The sequence below is a fragment of the Rhinatrema bivittatum genome, chromosome 1 (genome assembly GCF_901001135.1).
Source record: "Rhinatrema bivittatum chromosome 1, aRhiBiv1.1, whole genome shotgun sequence".
Lineage (NCBI taxonomy): Eukaryota > Metazoa > Chordata > Amphibia > Gymnophiona > Rhinatrematidae > Rhinatrema > Rhinatrema bivittatum.
Genome location: NC_042615.1, coordinates 593639457 through 593659846, shown reverse-complemented (window position 1 = coordinate 593659846; position 20390 = coordinate 593639457). Strand labels below are relative to the sequence as shown.

The 20390-nt window shown below is 42.5% G+C and overlaps 1 protein-coding gene across 6 annotated transcripts in view; it reads left to right on the top strand.

The window, feature by feature from the left end:
• The first annotated feature begins 515 nt into the window (after nucleotides 1–515).
• The window catches only part of CTXN3 (cortexin 3), a 49591-nt gene continuing 29716 nt past the window's right edge, over nucleotides 516–20390 (top strand). Inside the window, exons 1-4 of one of the 6 annotated variants that reach the window (XM_029619190.1) lie at nucleotides 534–623; nucleotides 13294–13388; nucleotides 13427–13473; nucleotides 13755–13843. In XM_029619190.1, the coding sequence (XP_029475050.1) occupies nucleotides 13756–13843 (88 nt within the window). In that variant the 5' untranslated portion in view covers nucleotides 534–623; nucleotides 13294–13388; nucleotides 13427–13473; nucleotide 13755. Of the gene's footprint in view, nucleotides 658–1658; nucleotides 1768–2613; nucleotides 2758–13293; nucleotides 13389–13426; nucleotides 13474–13754; nucleotides 13844–20390 lie in introns of those variants that run through there. The other 5 variants (XM_029619201.1, XM_029619173.1, XM_029619182.1 and 2 more) reach the window with 5 other exon arrangements.

Sequence of the window (20390 nt, the reverse complement as noted above, 5' to 3'; positions counted from 1 at the left end):
GAGATGCTTGGACACAAGAGATTTGCTTTGGTGAAACAAAGTACCAGAAAAGATTGGGAACCCTTGCTTTATATCCATGCGTGCACAGCTGTTTTTGATGACCTTAACCAGGTGAGAAGTTTTTGGCAATATTTTAAGTGGCTTATTCAAGAAAATGTGTGCAAAACTAGTTTAGTGTGGGCTTCAAAAAATGTAACATCTGTATTAAAAAGCCAATTAACAAACAACGCAAAGAGATTTATCCTGCTTGCAGTAAAATATATTAGAAATAGCATGCACAGCAGCACTGAACCCCCCAGTAAAGGAGCATCATTACGTTAACTAGTATGAGCACTTTATTTACTGGGAGTTCGCTAGCTAGCATGGCCTCAATCACATTATTTAATATGAGCACAGTACGTACTGTGCACAAGAGACCCTATTTAAGACAGCCACGCTAAACTGAGCATGCTTAGTCTTATTTTCCTTAAGACTGCTCCTCCCATCCTCTGCTGGTTATAAAAGGAAGACCTGCCATGAGGTCAGCTTCACTGTGCTGATGGGAGAACTGGAAGAGTAACAGGACACCAGCAAAGCAAGTTGATCAAGATCTGAGAATGAGAGACATGAAGATCATGACCTCTGTGAGACTTGTTTTGCATCCTATACTCTTTTTGTGTGCGTGCTTCCAATAGTTTGAGCTTTACTCCAGGTTTGTGTGGGCGAGGTTGAATAAGGGCTTGTTGGATCCCCCTCAGTTTCCAGCGTAAGCTTTTGCGTAAAAAGAGGTGAGTGTGAGAATGTGCTGGGGGAGAGAATGGAGCATGGAAGACAGCAACAGAATGGATCTGGGCAAGTGTCTGAAAGGCACATGACCAGAAAAAGTATGGGAAGGTCTAGGATCTAGTGACTGTAAGGTGATTTATGAGTCTTGCAAAAAAAAAGGCTTCTTCCAGGAGTTCAGGGGAATCACAGAGAAGCAGTTTAAAGAATACCAAATGATACTGATTTTGCAGTAGAAAGTTGAGCTGATACAGGGTGAGCATTACTGCTTACTGTGTATTTTTAGGTAAAAGCAGGTATTTCCTTCAACTACCCACTGCACTTACTGCTGCTTTACAGAAAATCAGATTAGTAGGTGGGTGTTTCCAGTGGAAGGTCACATCTTTTCTTGGACCAATGAAGCCCCACATCACCTTTCCACCCTCATCCTCAGAGGCTCTTTTAATCAATTGGGTATGCCTGAAGGTCACAGCTGTAATCAGCATGGAGGCAGGCAGATAGAAAAGTGATAATCAACATCAAAGAGGTGGGTCACTGACAGCAATCAACAGGGCATGAGACCGCCTGCTAGATGAACAACCCTTGGAGTATGAAAGAGGTTTCTGTACACCCTGCCATTCTTTTATTCCCTCTGATTTTTTAATGCCCATCTGATGATGAGACAGGCTGCCAGGGTACCGCTTTCCACTTCGCAGAGCAGAATCTACTGAACAGTTACCGGAGCAGAACAGAAATTATGTCTCGCTTCCAAGGAGCTGCAGTGCTGTCAGCTAAAATTACTCCTAACGTACAAATAGGGGGTTGCACGGAACCTTGCTTCTCAGTCTGAAATCCTCTGTGGCTAAAAGACAGCTCGCTGGCTCTTAGGCTACCTCTTCGTGTTACTTGCCTTATAGCGCAGAAGAAGCAGGGTGTGGAGGAATGACATGAGCTGAGAATGAAAGGATATTTGTTGCAATCTGGTACGCCAGGCAATGGATCAAGTTTCTTCTCATTTAAATCGAGGTACTTGCACCCCTCTATTCAAGCTTTATAAACTTTGCCGTATGCATGCATAGCTCCTAGAGGTGATAAAATTTGCCAGGGTGAATTGTTTTGACCATTGTTTTCTTTTTTAAAATTACATTTTCTGCTGTTATTAGCAAGGGTGGCATTTACAGAATTCCACCTGGGTCTTATTTCATTAATGCAGACAGAAATTCAAAGTGCAGTACTAATAAGTATAATGCCAGTTGTAAATGTTTAAGGATAAACTAAGAAACATGCACCAAAGCTGTATGTCTCATCAGCTTGAACCAGTGGGTAGGAAATGCTGGGTCAGCTCATCAGAAATAAAAGTAGTTAAGACAGCCAACAAGGTAGTGGAGTAGACATCATTTTCTCATTAGGTTAATGAATGTTTAAAGATGCAAGCCTTGTCTTGAGCCATCATTTTGTCACAGCAGAAAGAATTATGGTAACATTAAGAAGAAATGATGGATCACTTCAGTCAATTAGGCAGAGGGTTTTTTTTTTCCTCTTTGTATGAAATGAACCGTTCAAGCAAAAACTGTGCCCTACAGTGATGCCCTGGAAAAAATATATAACAGACTTTATCATGGTATTTAATATGCAGTTGTCCGTCTTTTCTGAGAAATTGGTGTGCTTTATGCAAGGGGACTAGAGTTGCATTAGCTGGGTGCTTTTTAAATAGTTTAAAATGCATGGATAGATTCATAATACTTGAACAAGCGCTGAGTTTGTACATATACATAGGCTTAATTCTGGCTTAGTTACTTGCTTACCTCCTCATCCCCTCCTCCCCCTCCCTTCCCCTTGCCGCACCCAACCTCAGTTCAGAAGAAATATCTGGATGAAAGATGGGGGATACGGTTTGGGAGTAAATCTGAAATCCATCCCAATCTGGATAGCAATCCGGTAAAGGAGTCGAAGCTTTTGCTGACAGTGCTTTAGGATAATCTGAGTTAAATCGCAATAGTCTGCAGATCGATTCAGGTAAACTAGTCATTACTGCTCACCTTAAATTTCTGTATTTCCCTGATTCACATGGGAATATTCAGATTCACTTTATATTTGTAATAGTCATATTTCAATGTTCAAATAGTCACAATTATCAGGAACCAATCTGAATAGGTCTGGATATTTTGCTCGGTTTGTAATGTGTTACTTATGTTGTTATTCACCTTGAACCTTGTTTTTCTGGCTAAAAGTGGCATATAAATGCCAATTTAGATTAAATTTAAAGCAAATTGGTCAGATTCAAACTGGGTTGAAGCTATCTCTGATTCTTCGAGTAAATCTGAGTTAGATATTGGCATCAAAAAGGTGGGTCTCTGACAGCAATCAACAGGGCATGAGACCGACTGCTAGATGAACAACCCTTGGAGTATGAAAGAGTTTTTGTACACCCTGCCATTCTTGTATTCCTTCTGATTTTTAATGCCCCTCTGACGATGAGACAGGCTGCCAGGGTACCGCTTTCCACTTTGCAGAGCAGAACCTACTGAACAGTTACCGGAGCAGAACAGAAATGATGTCTCGCTTCCAAGGAGCTGCAGTGCTGTCAGCTAAAATTACTCCTAACGTGCAAATAGGGGTTGCACAGAACCAAAGCTGAATTTGAACCAGGTCAGAAGAGGTTCACCCACTCCTCTAGACTGGTCATTCTTGGTACAATGTGTATTCAGACATCCTTGTTGGCCAATCTATTATGCAGGTTTTGGTTTTACAAGTGCACTGCCAGATATTTCTTCTTGGATCAGGGAGACTTCCTTAGAAGGCTTTTTATATTGACGTAGTTTATAGTAAATCATTAGTATTTAAGAACATCTTCCCTCTTGTGTGTGATTCTATAGATGGCACTAACAGCCTCCTTTAGACTCTTTAGAAGGCAGAATTAACTTTTTGTTGTATTATATTTATTTTTTGCAAGATTTGTTTTTAATTTGATTGTATATTGTGTATGTAATGATGCAAATCGCTACGACCAATCCTTTGGAAAAGGCAGTACATAAAAACTTTTAAATAAATAAATAGAACCAATCACAAGAAGAATTAAATTAAAGGAAAATTGAAGTACTTTTTCCTATGGAAATGTGTTAGATCCAATGGCCATGAAAAGCATTTAAGGAGAAAGTAGGAAACAGAGGCCCTGAGACCCTAAAACAACATAAAATTATCACTTTCTGTCCATTTGAAAAAGGTGTACTCAACCTGCCCCCCCCCACACACACACACAAAATAGGATGATGCTGGAAATTATATAATCACATAGTAACATAGTAGATGATGGCAGAAAAACACCAATTGGTCCATTCAGTCTGCCCAGTTATTCCTGTCCACACTACAAGGAAATATCTCAGCTCCCAGCCATAGAACGTAACACCTCTCTCCTTATCCCAAACAGATTTTGGCAACTTTCTCATTTGTACTCTACTGTTTTAGGTGATGAGCATACCAAATCCTCCACTTCATTCATACCCAGTACTTCTCCCCATGTCTAACTACAAGGCTTGTTCAAAACAGCTATCAATACTAGTGGACTGCTGCCAGTGCCGGTGCAAGGGTGTCAGCCGTCCTAGGCGGAGATGACATTACGTGATCTCTCTCTCTCTCTCTCTCCTTCTCTCTGTGTGACATAAATTGCATATCACAAACAGCACCAAGACTAGGGGGCTCTCCATGAAGTTAGCATGTGGCACATTTAAAACTAATCGGAGAAAGTTCTTCTTCACTCAGCGCACAATTAAACTCTGGAATTTGTTGCCAGAGGATGTGGTTAGTGCAGTTAGTGTAGCTGTGTTTAAAAAAGGATTGGATAAGTTCTTGGAGGAGAAGTCCATTACCTGCTATTAATTAAGTTGACTTAGAAAATAGTCACTGCTATTACTAGCAACGGTAACATGAAATAGACTTAGTGTTTGGGTACTTGCCAGGTACTTGGATTGGCCACTGTTGGAAACAGGATGCTGGGCTTGATGGACCCTTGGTATGACCCAGTATGGCATATTCTTATGTTCTTAGAGCTGGCACTCCGAGTTGAGCACCCGCTCTCCTGATGCGTGCCCAGGCACCTCTCCTGGGCGGGCGATTCTCTATTTAAATTAGGCCGGGCACTAATAAGGAGGCGCTAGGGACAATAGCACGTCCCTTGCGCCTCCTTATTAGCGGAAGAGTCGGCTGTCAGCAGGTCCGACAACCGATGCTTAATTCTATCGGCGTTGGTTTTCGAACCCGCTGACAACCACGGGTTCGGAAAACGGAAGCTGGCAAAATTGAACATCCGTTTTTGAACCCACTGACTGGTAAGCAGAGTTTTTAAAAATTTTTATTTTTTTATTTTTGGTGCCTCCGACTTAATATCGCTATGATATTAAATTGGAGGGTGTACAGAAAAGCAGTTTTTTCTGCTTTTTTAAACACTTTTCTCAGTGTTTTCAAAATTAATGCCTGCCCTTGGGCAGCTGCCCTCAATGAAAATGGCACTGGTAGCTCCTGACAGAAGATAAGGGCAAAGGGCAGCTGATGCCATTTTGACTAAGAGCAGCTACTGGCCTGGGAGCAGGAGAATGCTCCCAATTTGTCGTCCCCCCCCCCCCCCCCTAGACTACTGGTGAGTCCTGGGAGGGTCGGGAGGGTGGGCGAAGGTGTTAAGCTGGTGCTGGTGGTGGGGGGAGGGTTTCAGAATTTTACTAAAAGGGAAGGGCTGGGTGAGTTTGGGTTTTTTTTTAAAGAAAATTTGATTTTTTGGGCCCTCACAAAAATAAAAAATGATAGAAAAAAAACCTAACACAAATTCATGGGGTTTTTTTTCTATTGTTTAATCAGCACAAAATATTTCCTATTTAGTTTCTAACAAATGCACATCCCTAATATTCAGTGCTGATGATTCAGAAGAATTGATACAAATCACTGTGAAGCTGGTAGATGTAATAAGACAGATTGACACACTAAAGAGTACCAAATTGCCCGGACCAGAGTACTGAATAAACTAAAAAATGAAATTGCAGATCTGTTTCTGGTAATTTGTATATAAAAGAGAAAGTGGCTAGTGTGTTATATTTTTATAACTTCTTCTCTTTAACTACTCTTTAAAACAATTATTTCGTGAGAGGAAAAGACCTCAGTACTGGTGGGGAACATGAAACACTGATTCCCAATCCAGTTGGTACAGTCACCAGTCTAAAAAACCTCTTTTTTTATTTTTCAATTTTAAAAGTCCCATAATCTTCTTTTATTGAAAAATTGAAAAATAAAAAAAGAGAGGTCTTTTTATCTATCTGAACTACTTAACTGCTGCTATTTAGCCGGATAAATTGGAACTTATCTGGATAAATCTTAGTGCTACTTAGCGGGCACTACTTAGCGGGAGAAGCTGGAATGTATCCGGATAAGTGAAATATGTATTTGTGCTGGGGTTTTTTTTTACATGTGCATGCATGTTGCAGAGTACATTTGTGCATATTTTATAATTTGTGTATGTCATATATGCGCAGGTTATATAATTCAGGAGTAGATTTTCATGCACCCATTAGACACGTGTATATGGGGATGCATGCAGCTTTTTGAAAGCTATCCTCCCTGGTTTTTCCGTGTTTATCCCATGCCTTCTTTAAAGTCTATTACTGTTTTAACCTCTACCACCTGCTCCGGATAGACATGCCATGCATCCACTGTCTTTTCCATAAATACATCATTTCTGGCATTGCCCCTCAATCTACATTCTCCAAGTCCCATATCATGGCCTCCTTGTTCTAGAACTTTTTTCTCATTGTAAGCAGTTTATTTTTTGTACATTATTATTACCTTTCAAATATTTGAATGCCTGCAACATATCTCCCTTTTCTCTCCCCTTGCATCTCATCTCCTAGGGCTTTTGGTGCAGATCCCACACCATCCCCCAATAAATAAATAAATAGATAGATGTTCTTAACTCTTCTCTGGACCACCTCCACTCCATTAATGACTTTTCAGGGGTACGGTCTCCAGAAGTGGACACAATACTCCAGGTGAGGTATCACCATCAACCTGTATAATGGCATACTTTTCTCCATAGTTCAACTACTTATTTCTCTCCTCTTATGCATTCTTGGCCACCACCTTTTCCTGAAAGCATCAGATATCATTATTCCAAGATCTTTCCTGCTTTGTGGATATGGCAGTATCTCACCCCACTCTGTTATTTTTGTACTCCAAAGCATAATCAGTAAAAAGTGCCACTAGTGGAGAAGTATGTCATGAATACAGCGGCATTGCTAGTAGGCGTATAGGACTTTAGGGGTGAAAGCAGAAGTATTGGTTAAATATATTTCTCCTCCCTTGCTACCTTGTTAATCTTGAAGAAGGCTGTGTGTATCTAATTCCAATTTTCACCAAACAGCCTTTATATAAAACGCATAGCAAAGAATATATCTGCAAATGTTTGAATCAGTCCTTTATTCATGTTTGAGGCAATCAAAATCAAATCTTTGGTGCAGCTGAGAACTGAAAAACTAGTGGACGTATAGCCATAAGTAAATAAGGGATATATAAAACACTACTGGCATGAAAATACAATCTCTTTCTTGTTTAAGTTGCATATGTAACCCCTCCCCCCCCTTTTCATAGGGACCACACTTCAGACTGCTGAGCACTAGCAAACTCATTACAGCATCTTGAACAACTCAGATTTATGCCAGAAGAGACAAGCTTAACTTATAATGCACAGGAGATCATACTCAGAAAAAGCAACGCTGTATGCCGCTAGCAGTGGTTTGAAAGTACCCTGTTTCTAAATGGGTTCAGAGGATTGAAGTAGGGGTTGCAGGTCAGTGGGGAGGGTGGGGAGAAGGAGAGATACCGGAGCTTGTTTGTTATATTTAAAATCAGGGTGAGAGAGGTTCCTCGGGTCACTGTGGCACACAACTTATTTTGATTTGCTTGGGTGGGGGTGGGGTGGGCTTGGAGGGATTGGATGCTATGCATGAAATCATTTTTACTGATTTTGGTGGGAGGGAAGTGGAGATCAGGCCTAACGGACTGTACATAATTTTTGTGGCCTTTACTGGCTATATTTTGCATATAGCTGATTAAGATTAAAATTATGTACCCAGATAACCTTAGGACTGGCAATTACCAGGCTAGGTCATCTGGCTGCCTTTGGTCCACTCCAAAACTCCCTCAGACCACTGTCAACTAATCCGGCTAAGTCATTACTAATAATTCTGAGGCGGTCAAACAGACGGGAATTTCAAAACCTCAAAGTTTTTCTGGGTAACTGCCAACTTTACTAGACAAACCCCTTTGGATATGGACTTGTTGTTTGAGGAAACATGATTGCTCTGTCTGCTTTCTAGTTTTTGGTCCAAAACTGAACTACAGTAGTCTTGCAATGTTTCTTTTTTCCCATAGAAATAAAGGACAGCAAACAAAGTTGAAGGTGACATGTTTTATTGCACTAACTTAATACATTTGTGCGTAGCTTTCGTGGACTGTGCTCTCTTCATCTCTTCTGCACTGACCTGATGAAGCATAGCTCTTGATGGCCAGACTCAAATACAATATAATTAACTTAGTCCAATAAAAACATATTCCTTACAAGTTATTTGCTGATGTTTATTTTTATGCAACCAAGGGGACCGAGAAACTATTTTGTTTTTTCACAAATTCAATTTTTGTTACATTTTTCTTCAACTCTAATATTTTGATTCATTTCCTGCATGTGTAATGCAGTGCCACATGCAGAAATTTTAATTTAAGAATTATCACCTTTCTTTTTTATTTTTGTAACTTTTTTTTATAATTAGACTATCTTCTCACGCTCAGATCTAGAAAAAAAATTGGGCTTAGCTACAAAAGTATAATGCAAAGAGGTAAGCAATTTTAAATTTGGCAATATTCACACTTAGGCACCCCAGTATCAGAAAAAAAAAATCACGTGTGTACTTCTGCAGTCCTTCAGTTGTACAGTGTGCAGAGATTCTGTTTGGATGATAGACCAAATGGTTATTATTTTAATAAAAGCATCGATGCTTATTCTGTGAATGAACCTTAAACTTCATGTCATGTCACAGCAATCACAGTGACTGTGGATTCAATTATCTCTGTGATCTTGCTTGGTCTGAGGTTGTAACATGAATGTAATAAAATATGTCCACGTATACTTTGCAGACCAGGCTTCCCCCTACTGGCAACTTAGAGCATGTAGGTGACTGTACTGATCTGATTGTGAGATGCCTTCCTAGCTCTTTTTTCTGGACTCTAGTCAGTAGGCAAAACCCTTTTCCAGAATATCCTAAATCCTTATCTTCCTCCCACAAGCTGTTTAGACCTGATCCTCATTCAGACAGCCCTGTGAAAATGAGAAGATCACTTTCTCTATGGGTCCTCTATTTTGTAAGAATCCACTTCCAGTATCGATAGCATGAATAATGATTTTGGTTTGTTTGTTTTACTCCCTCGTGCTCGTAGTGTTCTCTGTCACCCCTCTCCCTCCCCAGATGGTCTTACCCATGTAGCACAGGAATGCCTTGTCGATTCGAGGGCTGGATAGGTGCCTCCTTGTAGGCGCACCTTCAGAAAAGCAGTAGAGGCTGCCACTGTGGTCACAGGTGTGACTTCCTTCCCTCCCTGCTCTGTAGGCCTGAGTGCCCAGTCTCTGCAGAGAACCCAAGCCTCTCTGTTCTTGTTAGGTACCTTGGATTCCCCATGCCTCATCACTATATCCTGAGCCAGAGGGCTAGCCCGTAGTGAGATTTTTAACTGCTAAAGAGAGTTTCTAGAGCAAACTGTGAGTTGCCCCCTCACCTCATTGATTTCCCTACGACAAACAGAACTACCTATTCATGCATGCAGTGGGGCAAACCTGGGACTGTTCAGGTGACCTGGAATGAGATGCAACTCTAATGCTAGAAATATGAAATACCAAGAATGATTCAAATATATTTATGTGAGCAATATCAATCATCCAGGGTTTTGTTTTTTTTTTTAGAATTATAGAATCACTCATATGTGACTCTATTTGCAAATATTCACAAAACTGTCACATTTGAAATCATGGCCTCACGCATCTTTTCTCAATTTTTTTAATTGTATTTTTTTACTATGTAAATAAAACCCTCCAATAGCACAATGAAAGTGTACCAAATGGATAAATGTATCTGTGACAGACTCTTTGCTGAATGGCTCTGGCTTCTTCAGCAAAGTGCCTGTTTGGGGGTGCTACAGATCTTTTCAATATCCTAATTCAGTGAAAAGATTACTTTAGCATGTTCTCTGAACACTCACCATTATATCTGCAAAGTGGATGCATCCTGCAACAATTAAACAGAAAAATGGCAGAAGAAAAGCACACTTATCTAGTTACTATAGAGAATCCATTCCACAGGTTAAAATTGCATTTTTCCCCATAGAAATCAGGCCTTTATTTATCGTCCTCAATGTGGATAAAATTACTTTTGGTGTTTTACAATACAGGTAATTTCACCCTTTCACAAACAGAGGGCAGGGGATGAACCACACACATGTAATCAAAATTATGCACAGGCACAAATCTCTGTGGATAATTATTGAAGAGACAATAATCAAAGCAAAAGTTCATACTTTTTTTTTTCTTTGATTATTGGTGAAAACCCTGCAGGTAGAAAGTACCTGCAGAGTTTAATGCCAACATGGTAGTTTAATTATTGCTCCCATAATGTTCACATGATCACCCATAGTCTGTCACCATGTAGGGATTTCCCTGTCATCACATGTGAGGTGTTTCTTAATGGTCATTGTTTCAGTGGATGAAATCACGTGGCCTGAAGAAGTCAATTCCCTTTGAGGACCCTGTTAAGAAAGCCAGCGAGTGGGAAAGTTGTCTTGGGAAAGTTACGATGATAACTGAATGGAACTTACCTGGATAAGTGTTCTATTAAATACACCCAGATACAGTTAACTGGATAAAGTTATTGAAATATCTTTAGGACAGGCATTTGTTTGACCAGAGTTACCAGTGGCTAACTTTATCCAGTCAGCTGCTGAGTAACAGTGCTGCCCAGACAAAGTGAAACTGCAGCTTGAGAACAGTCCTTATGCTGCATCTTTTTACCTGGCTAAAATGTGTACGGGCAACAAGTTGCCCAGAAAAAAATGTATCCAGGGACCATATGGAAGTATTCATATTTCAGGTTTTGCCCAGCTAACTTCAAAAGTTAGCCAGATAAACCCTTTGAATATCGACCTCTTAAAATTTAGTTGCTGTAAATTTCACATCACAGCTGTCTGATTGCCATCCAGGGGTTTCCTTGACATCAATATATACAGTAAAAGCTCCCTATGAGCTGTAATCTCTAGTAGGAAAAGTTGCATGAACAAAAGGAGCCAGTCACATATCTCCAATGATGATAGCTATTTGAAAAGACTCAATCATATATCTCCAATAATTTAAAAGTACCCAAGGAGATCAAGGAAGATCTCTATCCTCGATCTCTCATTGTGAATCATTACATACACCTTGTCCACATCCACGCACCAGAGCCAAGAATAAGGTGCCAGCCAACAAATGTATTTATTTGGATGTATTACCTGTCTTTTTGAATAACGAATTCCCTCAGGGTGGGGTGAATTCCTTATTTCACTCTCTCAACATTAATGCCATTAGGCTGCATCTTGATTAACACAAAATACACTGTTGTTCTGTATCTTCTCCATGCCAAGGAATTTTTACCGGATCCAAATCAAACATACAAGATCTTCAGAAGTATTGAATGCAAGTAGAGTCCTCTAACTGTAGGGCTTCCAACCTCATGACCTATAGATAAGTCTTGTGCTCGACCCTGTGCACCACCCTTTTTGTTTTCTAGAAGGTTACACATGTACTTAATAATATAAATGTCATAAGTGGATTTACAATTAGTAAATGCAATAGTTCATAAAATTTACCTGTATATAAAGGGTGAATATTTTTAGCATTCAAGTAAACAGAGCAAACAGAGCTATGGCTACATTTATACTGGTCCTTAAAAAAAAGTGTCAACCCATGGCTATCCTGTTGCAGGCATATGCAATGTTAATGCCGCCAACACAACTATATCATTTTAGTCTGGTGACAGGATACCATATATTTTGCTGCTATAGCTGTTTTCCACAGACTTACATGGAGTTTTTATCTGTTCATTCTGTGGGACGTCTTTGATTTTCTCTATCAGTTTTGTGAAATGTGCATCTCTGATATATTTTATACAGTACAGGAGGAATGCAGTTGTTTCTTTATCTCCAGTGTTGCATTGCATGCAGAGTATGGCTTCTTGGGGTTTTCAGTTTAGCGTTTGTCTGCATCTTTCTATTTCTAATTTGTGGTCACTGACTATATTTGGTGATGGTCTCTCTCTGTTCTTCGTATCTGATCGAGGTAAGGTATGCCTCTAATGAGTTATGTCTGTTTAGGATCTCTAGCAATCCAGTTTATTCTGTTTTCTAATTGGCACCTCCCAATAGAAGATCATGTTCTGGGGCATGATGCAAAATTTGCAGTGCTGCATTTTCAAAGGTAAGGTATTTTGCTGCTTGAATCCTCGGCATTACTGATGTTTCCGTATGGCAGGTTTGTTACACAGCTGCTTATTACAGGGTTTTCTGCTGCACTAGAGAATGCCTGATAGTGAAGGGAGTTTGTGTCTTTTTTTATGGTGAGTAGTAAGGGGAAGCAAACCTAGTTCTGTTCTGCACCCATTATTAGGGGTGAATCTGTGGACAAGGAGTGTCTTTTTGCAGAACTGGACGTGGATGGTTTCTATTGGAGTTCTGTCCCATTCTGTATAGCTTAGGGTTAATGATAGATCCTAGACTTCACTTCCATATCAGAGAATTGTTAAATGAGGATATCAAATGATTTTAATAGCAGTTTTACTGGAAGCAGTTTTACTATTTTAGAAACTCGTGTTAGTCTATGCTCTAGAATAAATCTGTTTTGTCATATCACTGCTCCTCCTCACTTGCTCCAGGTGATGACACAGCACCTACTACCACTACTTCGGGTTGCCACCTCATGTAGATCAATCCAGAGATGCTGATCCAGTTCTAGTTTGGCCCCATTGTATGCACAGACTTGTTGATGATTTCCAAAAGCAACACTACATTATCATCCATGCAATGGGGCAAAGCCAGGACTGGTTTATCATCTTCGGGCATGATGGCAACTTGATTGCTACTGTACCATACATACTATAGCACACTAAGGATGAAAAGTTAGAATTTCCCTTAGTAATAGTCTATGTATTTATTTTTTTATATATTGGCTCTTTGACAAATGCTAGGGACACACAACTGCTATACATGAATGTAGGACTATGAGGACTGGATGTCTTTCGATGTGTAGAACAAGATGTGTAAGTATAGGTGGTATGTTAATTGCATTATTACCATACCATAACCTAATTATGCCTTTTTCATAGGGACAAGGTTTGGCGTATCTGGCAACCTTTTTTCAGGTCTTACCTAAAACCTGTTAAGATGCACCAAGCCCTAAAAACGTTCTCACATATTTATAGGCTTTAACTTTCTGCTTCAAAGGTGATGCTGGATATGTATATGTCAGTCGAGCATGGCTACTCACTGTTGTAGTTTTCCAAGGGATGCCTGCAGAGAGGAGATATGAGGCACACACATCCACTTGCTCTGCTTTTGAATGCATGTTTGGATTGGTTAAAAGTCAGTTCAGATGTCTGGATAAATCAAGAGATGTCGTACAAGGTACACTTGAGAAAGTGGTACAGATAGTACTTGCCTGCTTTTTTCTCCATAATATAGCAAGTAGGTGTAACATTTCTGCTGTCATTAACCCTATCCTTGACTTTGATCCCTGATGACCTCTTGCTGGAACCAGAGAAATTTTAGTTAGTGGCATTTAGATGCAAGTACAAGTGAATGCAGACTACCTCTCCTATGAGTCATAACATTAACCATATCTATGTTTGCATGTTCAGAAAGAAAAGCATGGACCTTTTTTTTATTGGATCTTTTTTTCTTTACAGAATGTTCCTCTCAGTTCCTCTCTCCTGGAATCAGTTGTACCACGATGACTTGATGAGTGTGAATGTTGATCTCATATGGCTTCCCGTAAGTAAGTGTCTTTATAATCATAGTTTGATGTTACCAGTTCAATCCATAAGAATAAATTAATCTAATGTTATGAATATTAACTGCTGTTGGAAGGTATTTGTATTAATGAAGTGGTTCTTAGGCAGGAGTACGTATACTTGGAAGCTTGTCAGGAGGGTTGCAGTCAGGCTACTACTTGCACATGACAGAGGGGAACCCGATTGCAGAAGACAGTTGCCTATCATTTTGAGGAAGACAGATAGACAGACAATGTGTGTGTGTGTGTGTGTGTGTATGTGGGGTGGGGTGTTGAGTTAAAACAGTGGGGGCCAGCTACAAAAGTGAGGCTTGTTGAAAATGTATATGAGGAAGCAGTGTTCATGGGTAAATTTAGGAGACTATGTGCAGGAACAATTAGGTTCATGTTTTCAAAGTGGCCTCAAAGAGGTGTATTTTTAGGTTGGATATGAATCTGGCAAGAGAAGAAGCATGACACACATGTTCAGGAAGGCTATGCCAGGCACTTGGCATAGCTTGCTGGAAGGCACGGAGTTGAGATTTAGCAATATTGGAAAAGGGCATAAATAAGAGCAGCGTGCCTGCTGAGTGAAATTTGGGAAGAAAGGTGTATGGGGACAACAGAGAAGAGAGGTAATGAGATACTGCAGAGTGAATGCATTTGTAAGCGAGTACAGGCAGTTAACTTTATGCAGATGTGACAAGGGAAGCAATGCAGAGATTTGAGAAGAGTGGCTTCATGATTGTAATTGCATCGGAAGAAGATTGTGCTGCTGAGTTCTAAATGGACTGCAATGGAGAGAGATGATTCAGTGGAAGACCCATGAGGGGCAGGTTGCAATAGTCTAGTCGAGAGGTGAGAAATAAGATAAAGTCTAGTCGAGAGGAGAGAAATAAGATAAAAGTTCTGGTAGTATGTTCAGACAGGAAGGGATTGATTTTGGAGGGATTGTAGAAAATGGAGTGGCCTTTTTTGGTGATGGTGATATATGCAGAGAAGGAAAGAGACGAGTCTGAGAGGTCCCCACAGCTGAGGGATAGAAGAATAGTAGTGTTACTCACAATGATTGAGAAAGTGGTGGGATGGGGGGAAGTGGATGTTACAACTGTCGCTGCCCAACGTCTCCACTCCACCCACCTTACCTTTTTTGCGACTCCTCCCGTAGTTGATGGACGTCTGGCTGCCACGGTGTCTGCCTGTCATCCTCTCCGGTGTCCCTGGTCCGGCTTGGGCACTGCAGCCCGCCATGTTGTCCAGGTACCATAGGGCGCATGCGCTGTATGGCCCTGCTTCTTATTCTCTCTTTGGCACAAACCTCAGGGGCGTCCCCCTGTGATGACGTCACACATCCCGGATAAATAAACCTACACTTTTTGCTAGCTAATCGAGTTAGCAAGGTCGGGATCTCCTTATGGATGGGATTCACTCTCTGTACCTAGCTACTCTGCCTCTCCAACTTTTGGACTTTATCCTAACGGGGTACCCGCTCCTCGGGGGCCTCTCTCATTTCTTTCAGGTCGCTATCAGGAACCGGTACTCGCTCCTCGAGGGCCCATGTTCCCTGACTCATTGCCTGAACTTATCTCTTCTGCTTGGAAGAAACCGCTGTCTACATTATCAGTGAGTTACCAAATTTATTTCCTCAGAGCTGTTCCCTGGAACCAGGTACTCGCTCCTCGAGGGCCTGCCTCTATTCCAGCTTCTGTGTCACCTTCCGAGAGAAACCGCTGTGTGAGTAACTTTACCAACGAGGCTCCATACCAGAACTCTATGTATGCTCCACTGTACTTGCTATCTCAGTTTTCTCCACTACAGCACAGCCATAGAGGGAATAGCTGTTCCAGTATCCTGAGGAACCCTAGCCCAGCCGGGCTTCATCTCTACTCTCTACTGCCACCTCTGGTGGCTTCTCAAACTCTGTCTAATAAAATATATAACTCTGTGTTGTGTGTCCCAAAGCTGAGCCTGACCTGTGGCCCCTCACGGGACTTCCTCCCGTGGGCGTGGTCAGCTGCCACAGTGTCCAAGGGTCCACCCAAAACCTTACAAACAATAACAGATTGCTAACTCCATGGATCCGGCACAGCTCAATGCCCTGCAGGCCATTCCGGGCCTGGCCCTGCGCATTGCTGAACAGCAAGACGCTTTGGAGAAACTCACTTCAGCATTCCATCAGCTGCACGCACAGAAGACTCAAGGTGCTACTTCCAGTAATGAAGGTCAGTTACCTGAAGTAACTTTAAAGACTACTGTACCACTGGCTGCTCCAGTTCGTTTCTCAGGAGAGATTCAGAGAACCAGGGGCTTTCTAAACCAGTGCTGCATGCATTTTGCATTACAGCCTTCTCACTTCCCCACAGCTTTTGCCAAGACTACTTACATTCTATCTTATCTTGATGGAAGGGCCTTGTCTTGGGCCTCAACACTGTGGAAATGCAAGGATCCTATTTTGCAGGATATTGACGGATTTTTGGACTTATTTAAATCCGTTTTTGGTGATCCTGCCCGAGTGACCATTGCCGGTTCTGCTCTGGTGGACCTGAAGCAAGGCAACCGACCACTGGCTGATTTTGTGATAGAGTTCAAGACTCTTGCTAAAGAACTCTGCTGGGACCCCAAATGCCTGAAAACTCTCTTCTTCAGAGGTCTGGATACTCGCTTGAAAGACCAGCTGGCCGCTCGTGAAACACCTGACTCGCTGGAAGAACTAGTGACTTTGGCTACTAGAATTGACCACTGGCTTCGTGATAAGGTGAAAGAACTCTGGCCTAATAGAGGACTAGGTCAGAAGGAGGCTAGTGCTAAACCTGCACCTCAGATGGTTCCAGTAATTCCTGTTGCCAGTGGAGATGAACCGATGCAACTTGGTCGCAGTCATTTGACTTCTAGAGAAGACTTCAGAAGAGGCATGGTCTGTGTATGTATGGTGGACAGGCTGGTCACAATGTCCCAACATGCCCAATTCGTCCAGGAAATGGATGGGCCTAAGTCCTGCAGGAGGACTGTTCTTAGGCCTTATTACGCCCTCACCTCCGCTCTCTCTCCCAGTCTCCTTGATCTGTGGAGCATCTGAGTTTCAAACTCTTGCCCTGGTGGATTCAGGGGCAGGAGGCAACTTTATTCTTCGACGCCTAGTGGAACATTTGAGGTTTCCCCTCGTCACTTTGAAGGTTCTACTACTCCTATCTTCCATCCATGGGGAGCCCTTACCGGGTGATGTGACTTGCCAAACCGAACCGGTAACCCTTCGCCCCGGAGCTCTCCATACAGAGTCAATTCCCTTCTTTGTATTAGAGAAGGCCATGCACCCTATCGTCCTGGGGTTACCCTGTTTGCAGTCGCACTAACCCCAATTCGACTGGGCTTCCTTGGAACTTTCCCGCTGGTGCCCAGGTTGTCATGGAAAGTGCTTTAAGGAGATTGCTCCTGTCATCTGCATGCCTACAACTCCAACGATGCCGGGACTGCCACCTCAATACGCATCTTTTAGTGATATGTTTTCCAAAGAAGCTGCTGACATTCTTCCTCCGCATAGGTCCTATGACTGTGCCATAAGACTGAAACCCAATACTGAACCTCCTAAAGGACGTGTCTATTCACTCTTAGTGATTGAGAATAAGGCTATGTCTGAATATATCGAGGAGAATTTACAGAAGGGGTTTATTAGACCATCGAAGTCTCCAGCCGGCGCAGGCTTCTTCTTTGTGGGGAAGAAGGACGGTACCTTACGTCCTTGTATCAACTACCGAGGTCTGAACGAGATCACGATTAAAGACCGCTACCCCCTGCCTTTAATCTCGGAGCTGTTTGACCGGCTTCAGGGGGCCAAAATATTCTCAAAACTTGACCTGAAGGGGGCCTACAACTTAGTTCGCATTCACAGTGGTGACGAATGGAAACAGCCTTCAACCCTCGAGATGGCCATTTTGAGTACTTAGTAATGCCCTTTGGCCTGTGCAACGCACCCACTGTATTTCAGAACATGATGAACGACATCTTGCAGGACCTGTTGTACAAGAGTGTCGTGGTATACCTGGATTCTATCCTGATATTTTCTCAGGTTTTGCCCACTCAACTAGAGGATGTCAAGCAAGTACTATGCCGACTCCGTGAACACCGGTTCTACGCCAAACTGATCAAGTGCAAATTTCATAAAGACTCTGTGCCTTTTCTTGGCTATATTGTGTCTAAAGATGGCTTCCAGATGGACCCTCAAAAACTAGAGAGTATTAAAAATTGGTCCCAACCTACCAGCCTGAAGGCCCTGAGACAATTTTTGGGGTTTAAAGAACTACTCTTCTTTAAAAGTGCCCTTGACCGCAATGACCCGCAAGGGTGCCAACGCTTCAAAATGGTCTGCGGAGGCCATTTCCGCTTTTGAGAAATTAAAGACTGCCTTTTCCATGGAACCATGCTTGCGTCATCTTGACCCCAACAAACCATTCATCATACAAGTTGACGCTTCGGATGTCGGTGTGGGGGCTGTATTGAGCCAAACTGGAGACTCCAAATCCTTACGTCCCTGCTCTTTCTTCTCATGATGTTTTTCCCTGGAAGAGAAGAACTATGGGATCGGAGATAAATAGCTCTTGGCTATTAAGCTAGCAATTGAGGAATGGCGGTCTTGGCTCGAAGGTGCTCAACATCAAATAACCATATTCACGGACCATAAAAATCTAGAGTATCTCCGCCATGCGCAACGTCTTAACCACAGACAAGCTAGATGGTCCTTATTCTTCAATCGCTTTGACTTTGTGCTTAAATATCGCCCCGGAGACAGGAATACCAGAGCTGATGCTTTGTCACGCTCCTTTCTCTTGGAGGATGTGCCTGAAGAACCTCAGCACATAATTGACCCGAAGAAAGTCATCTTGGCGACTACACATTTTATGCCCGCTGGTAAAACCATCGTGCCTAAACACCTCAGGAAGAAAGTGCTCTTTTGGGCGCACGATTCCAAGCTGGCTGGCCATCCTGGTAAATGTTGCACCCTGCTCAAGATCCAGAAGTTCTATTGGTGACCTACTATCAAAGATACACTATCCTACGTGGCATCCTGTACCAACTGTGCCAAACACAAACCCACTTCTGGCCTACTGTGGGGATTGCTGCAACCGCTGCCAGCTCTGGAAACGCCCTGGTCTCACATCGCTACTGACTTTGTAGTCGATTTACCCCTTTCTGGAGGAATGAATACCATCTGGGTAACAGTCGATCGCTTCAGCAAGATGGCCCATTTCATGGCGCTGCCTGGCTTACCTTCAGTTTTGGAGCTTGCGAAGCTCTTAATATCGCACATTTTTTGCCTTCACAGCCTACCAAACACATAGTCTCAGACCGAGGATCCCAATTCACGGCAAGATTCTGGAGGGCCTTGGGCAAGCTACTCGACATCTCTCTAGACTACACTTCAGCCTATCATCCACAATCAAATGGCCAAACAGAACGGATGAATAGAAGCTTAAAACAGTTCATTCGAGCCTACATGAGTTGCCGTCAGAATAACTGGGCTGAACTGTTACCTTGGGCTGAATTCGCCATCAATTCTCATCCAGCAACATCAACTGGATCAACACCTTTTGAAGTGGTATATGGACGTTCACCAACACTGCCACTTCCACTGAAACTCTCAGTGACTTCCCCAGCAGCTCAGTCTACTGCTGATGAAATCCATAATCTGAGGACTCAGACCATGTCTGATGTCCCCAGCAGCTCAATCTACTGCTGATGAAATTCATAATCTGTGGACTCAGACTCGAAAGACATGCTAATTAAAGCGAGTGACCGTGCTATGAAGTTTTATGATGCTCACCATTCTCAAGCATCTGTCTTCAAACCTGGTGACAAAGTCTGGTTATCCACCAAACATCTCAGACTGAAGTTACCCTCCACTCGATTTGCTCCTCACTATGTTGGACCATTTCCAATCCTCCGACGTCTTGGCAACATCGAGTCTGAAGCTACCACCCGGACTAAACATCCACAACACTTTTCACATTTCACTCTTGAAACCTCTCATACTCAGTGAATTCTCTTCCAAGACTCAGGAACCACCTGTCATCAATGCAGAAGATGACCTAGAATATAAGGTCGAAGCCATTCTTGATGTCCGAAGACGAGGCAAAACATTAGAATACCTTATTTCTTGGGAAGGTTTCGGCCCCGAAGAAAACTCTTGGGAGCCTCAGGCTAATATCCTTGATAAAGAGATGCTCCATCAATTTCATCTCACGCATCCTTTGAAACCAAAACCTGGTTCCCGCAGAGGAGACCGCCCTTTGAAGGGGGGTACTGCTACGACTGTCGCTGCCCGATATCTCCACTCAGCCCACCTTACCTTTTTTGCGACTCCTCAAACGGTTGATGGATGTCTGGCTGCCGCGGCGTCTCCCTGCCATCCTCTCCGGCATCCCCAGTCTGGCTTGGGCGCTGCATCCTGTCATCTTGTCCAGGTACCATAGGGTGCGCGCGGCGTGCGGCCCTTCTTCTTATTCTCTCTTTGGCACGAACCTCAGAGGCATCCCCCTGTGATGATGTCACACATCCCGGA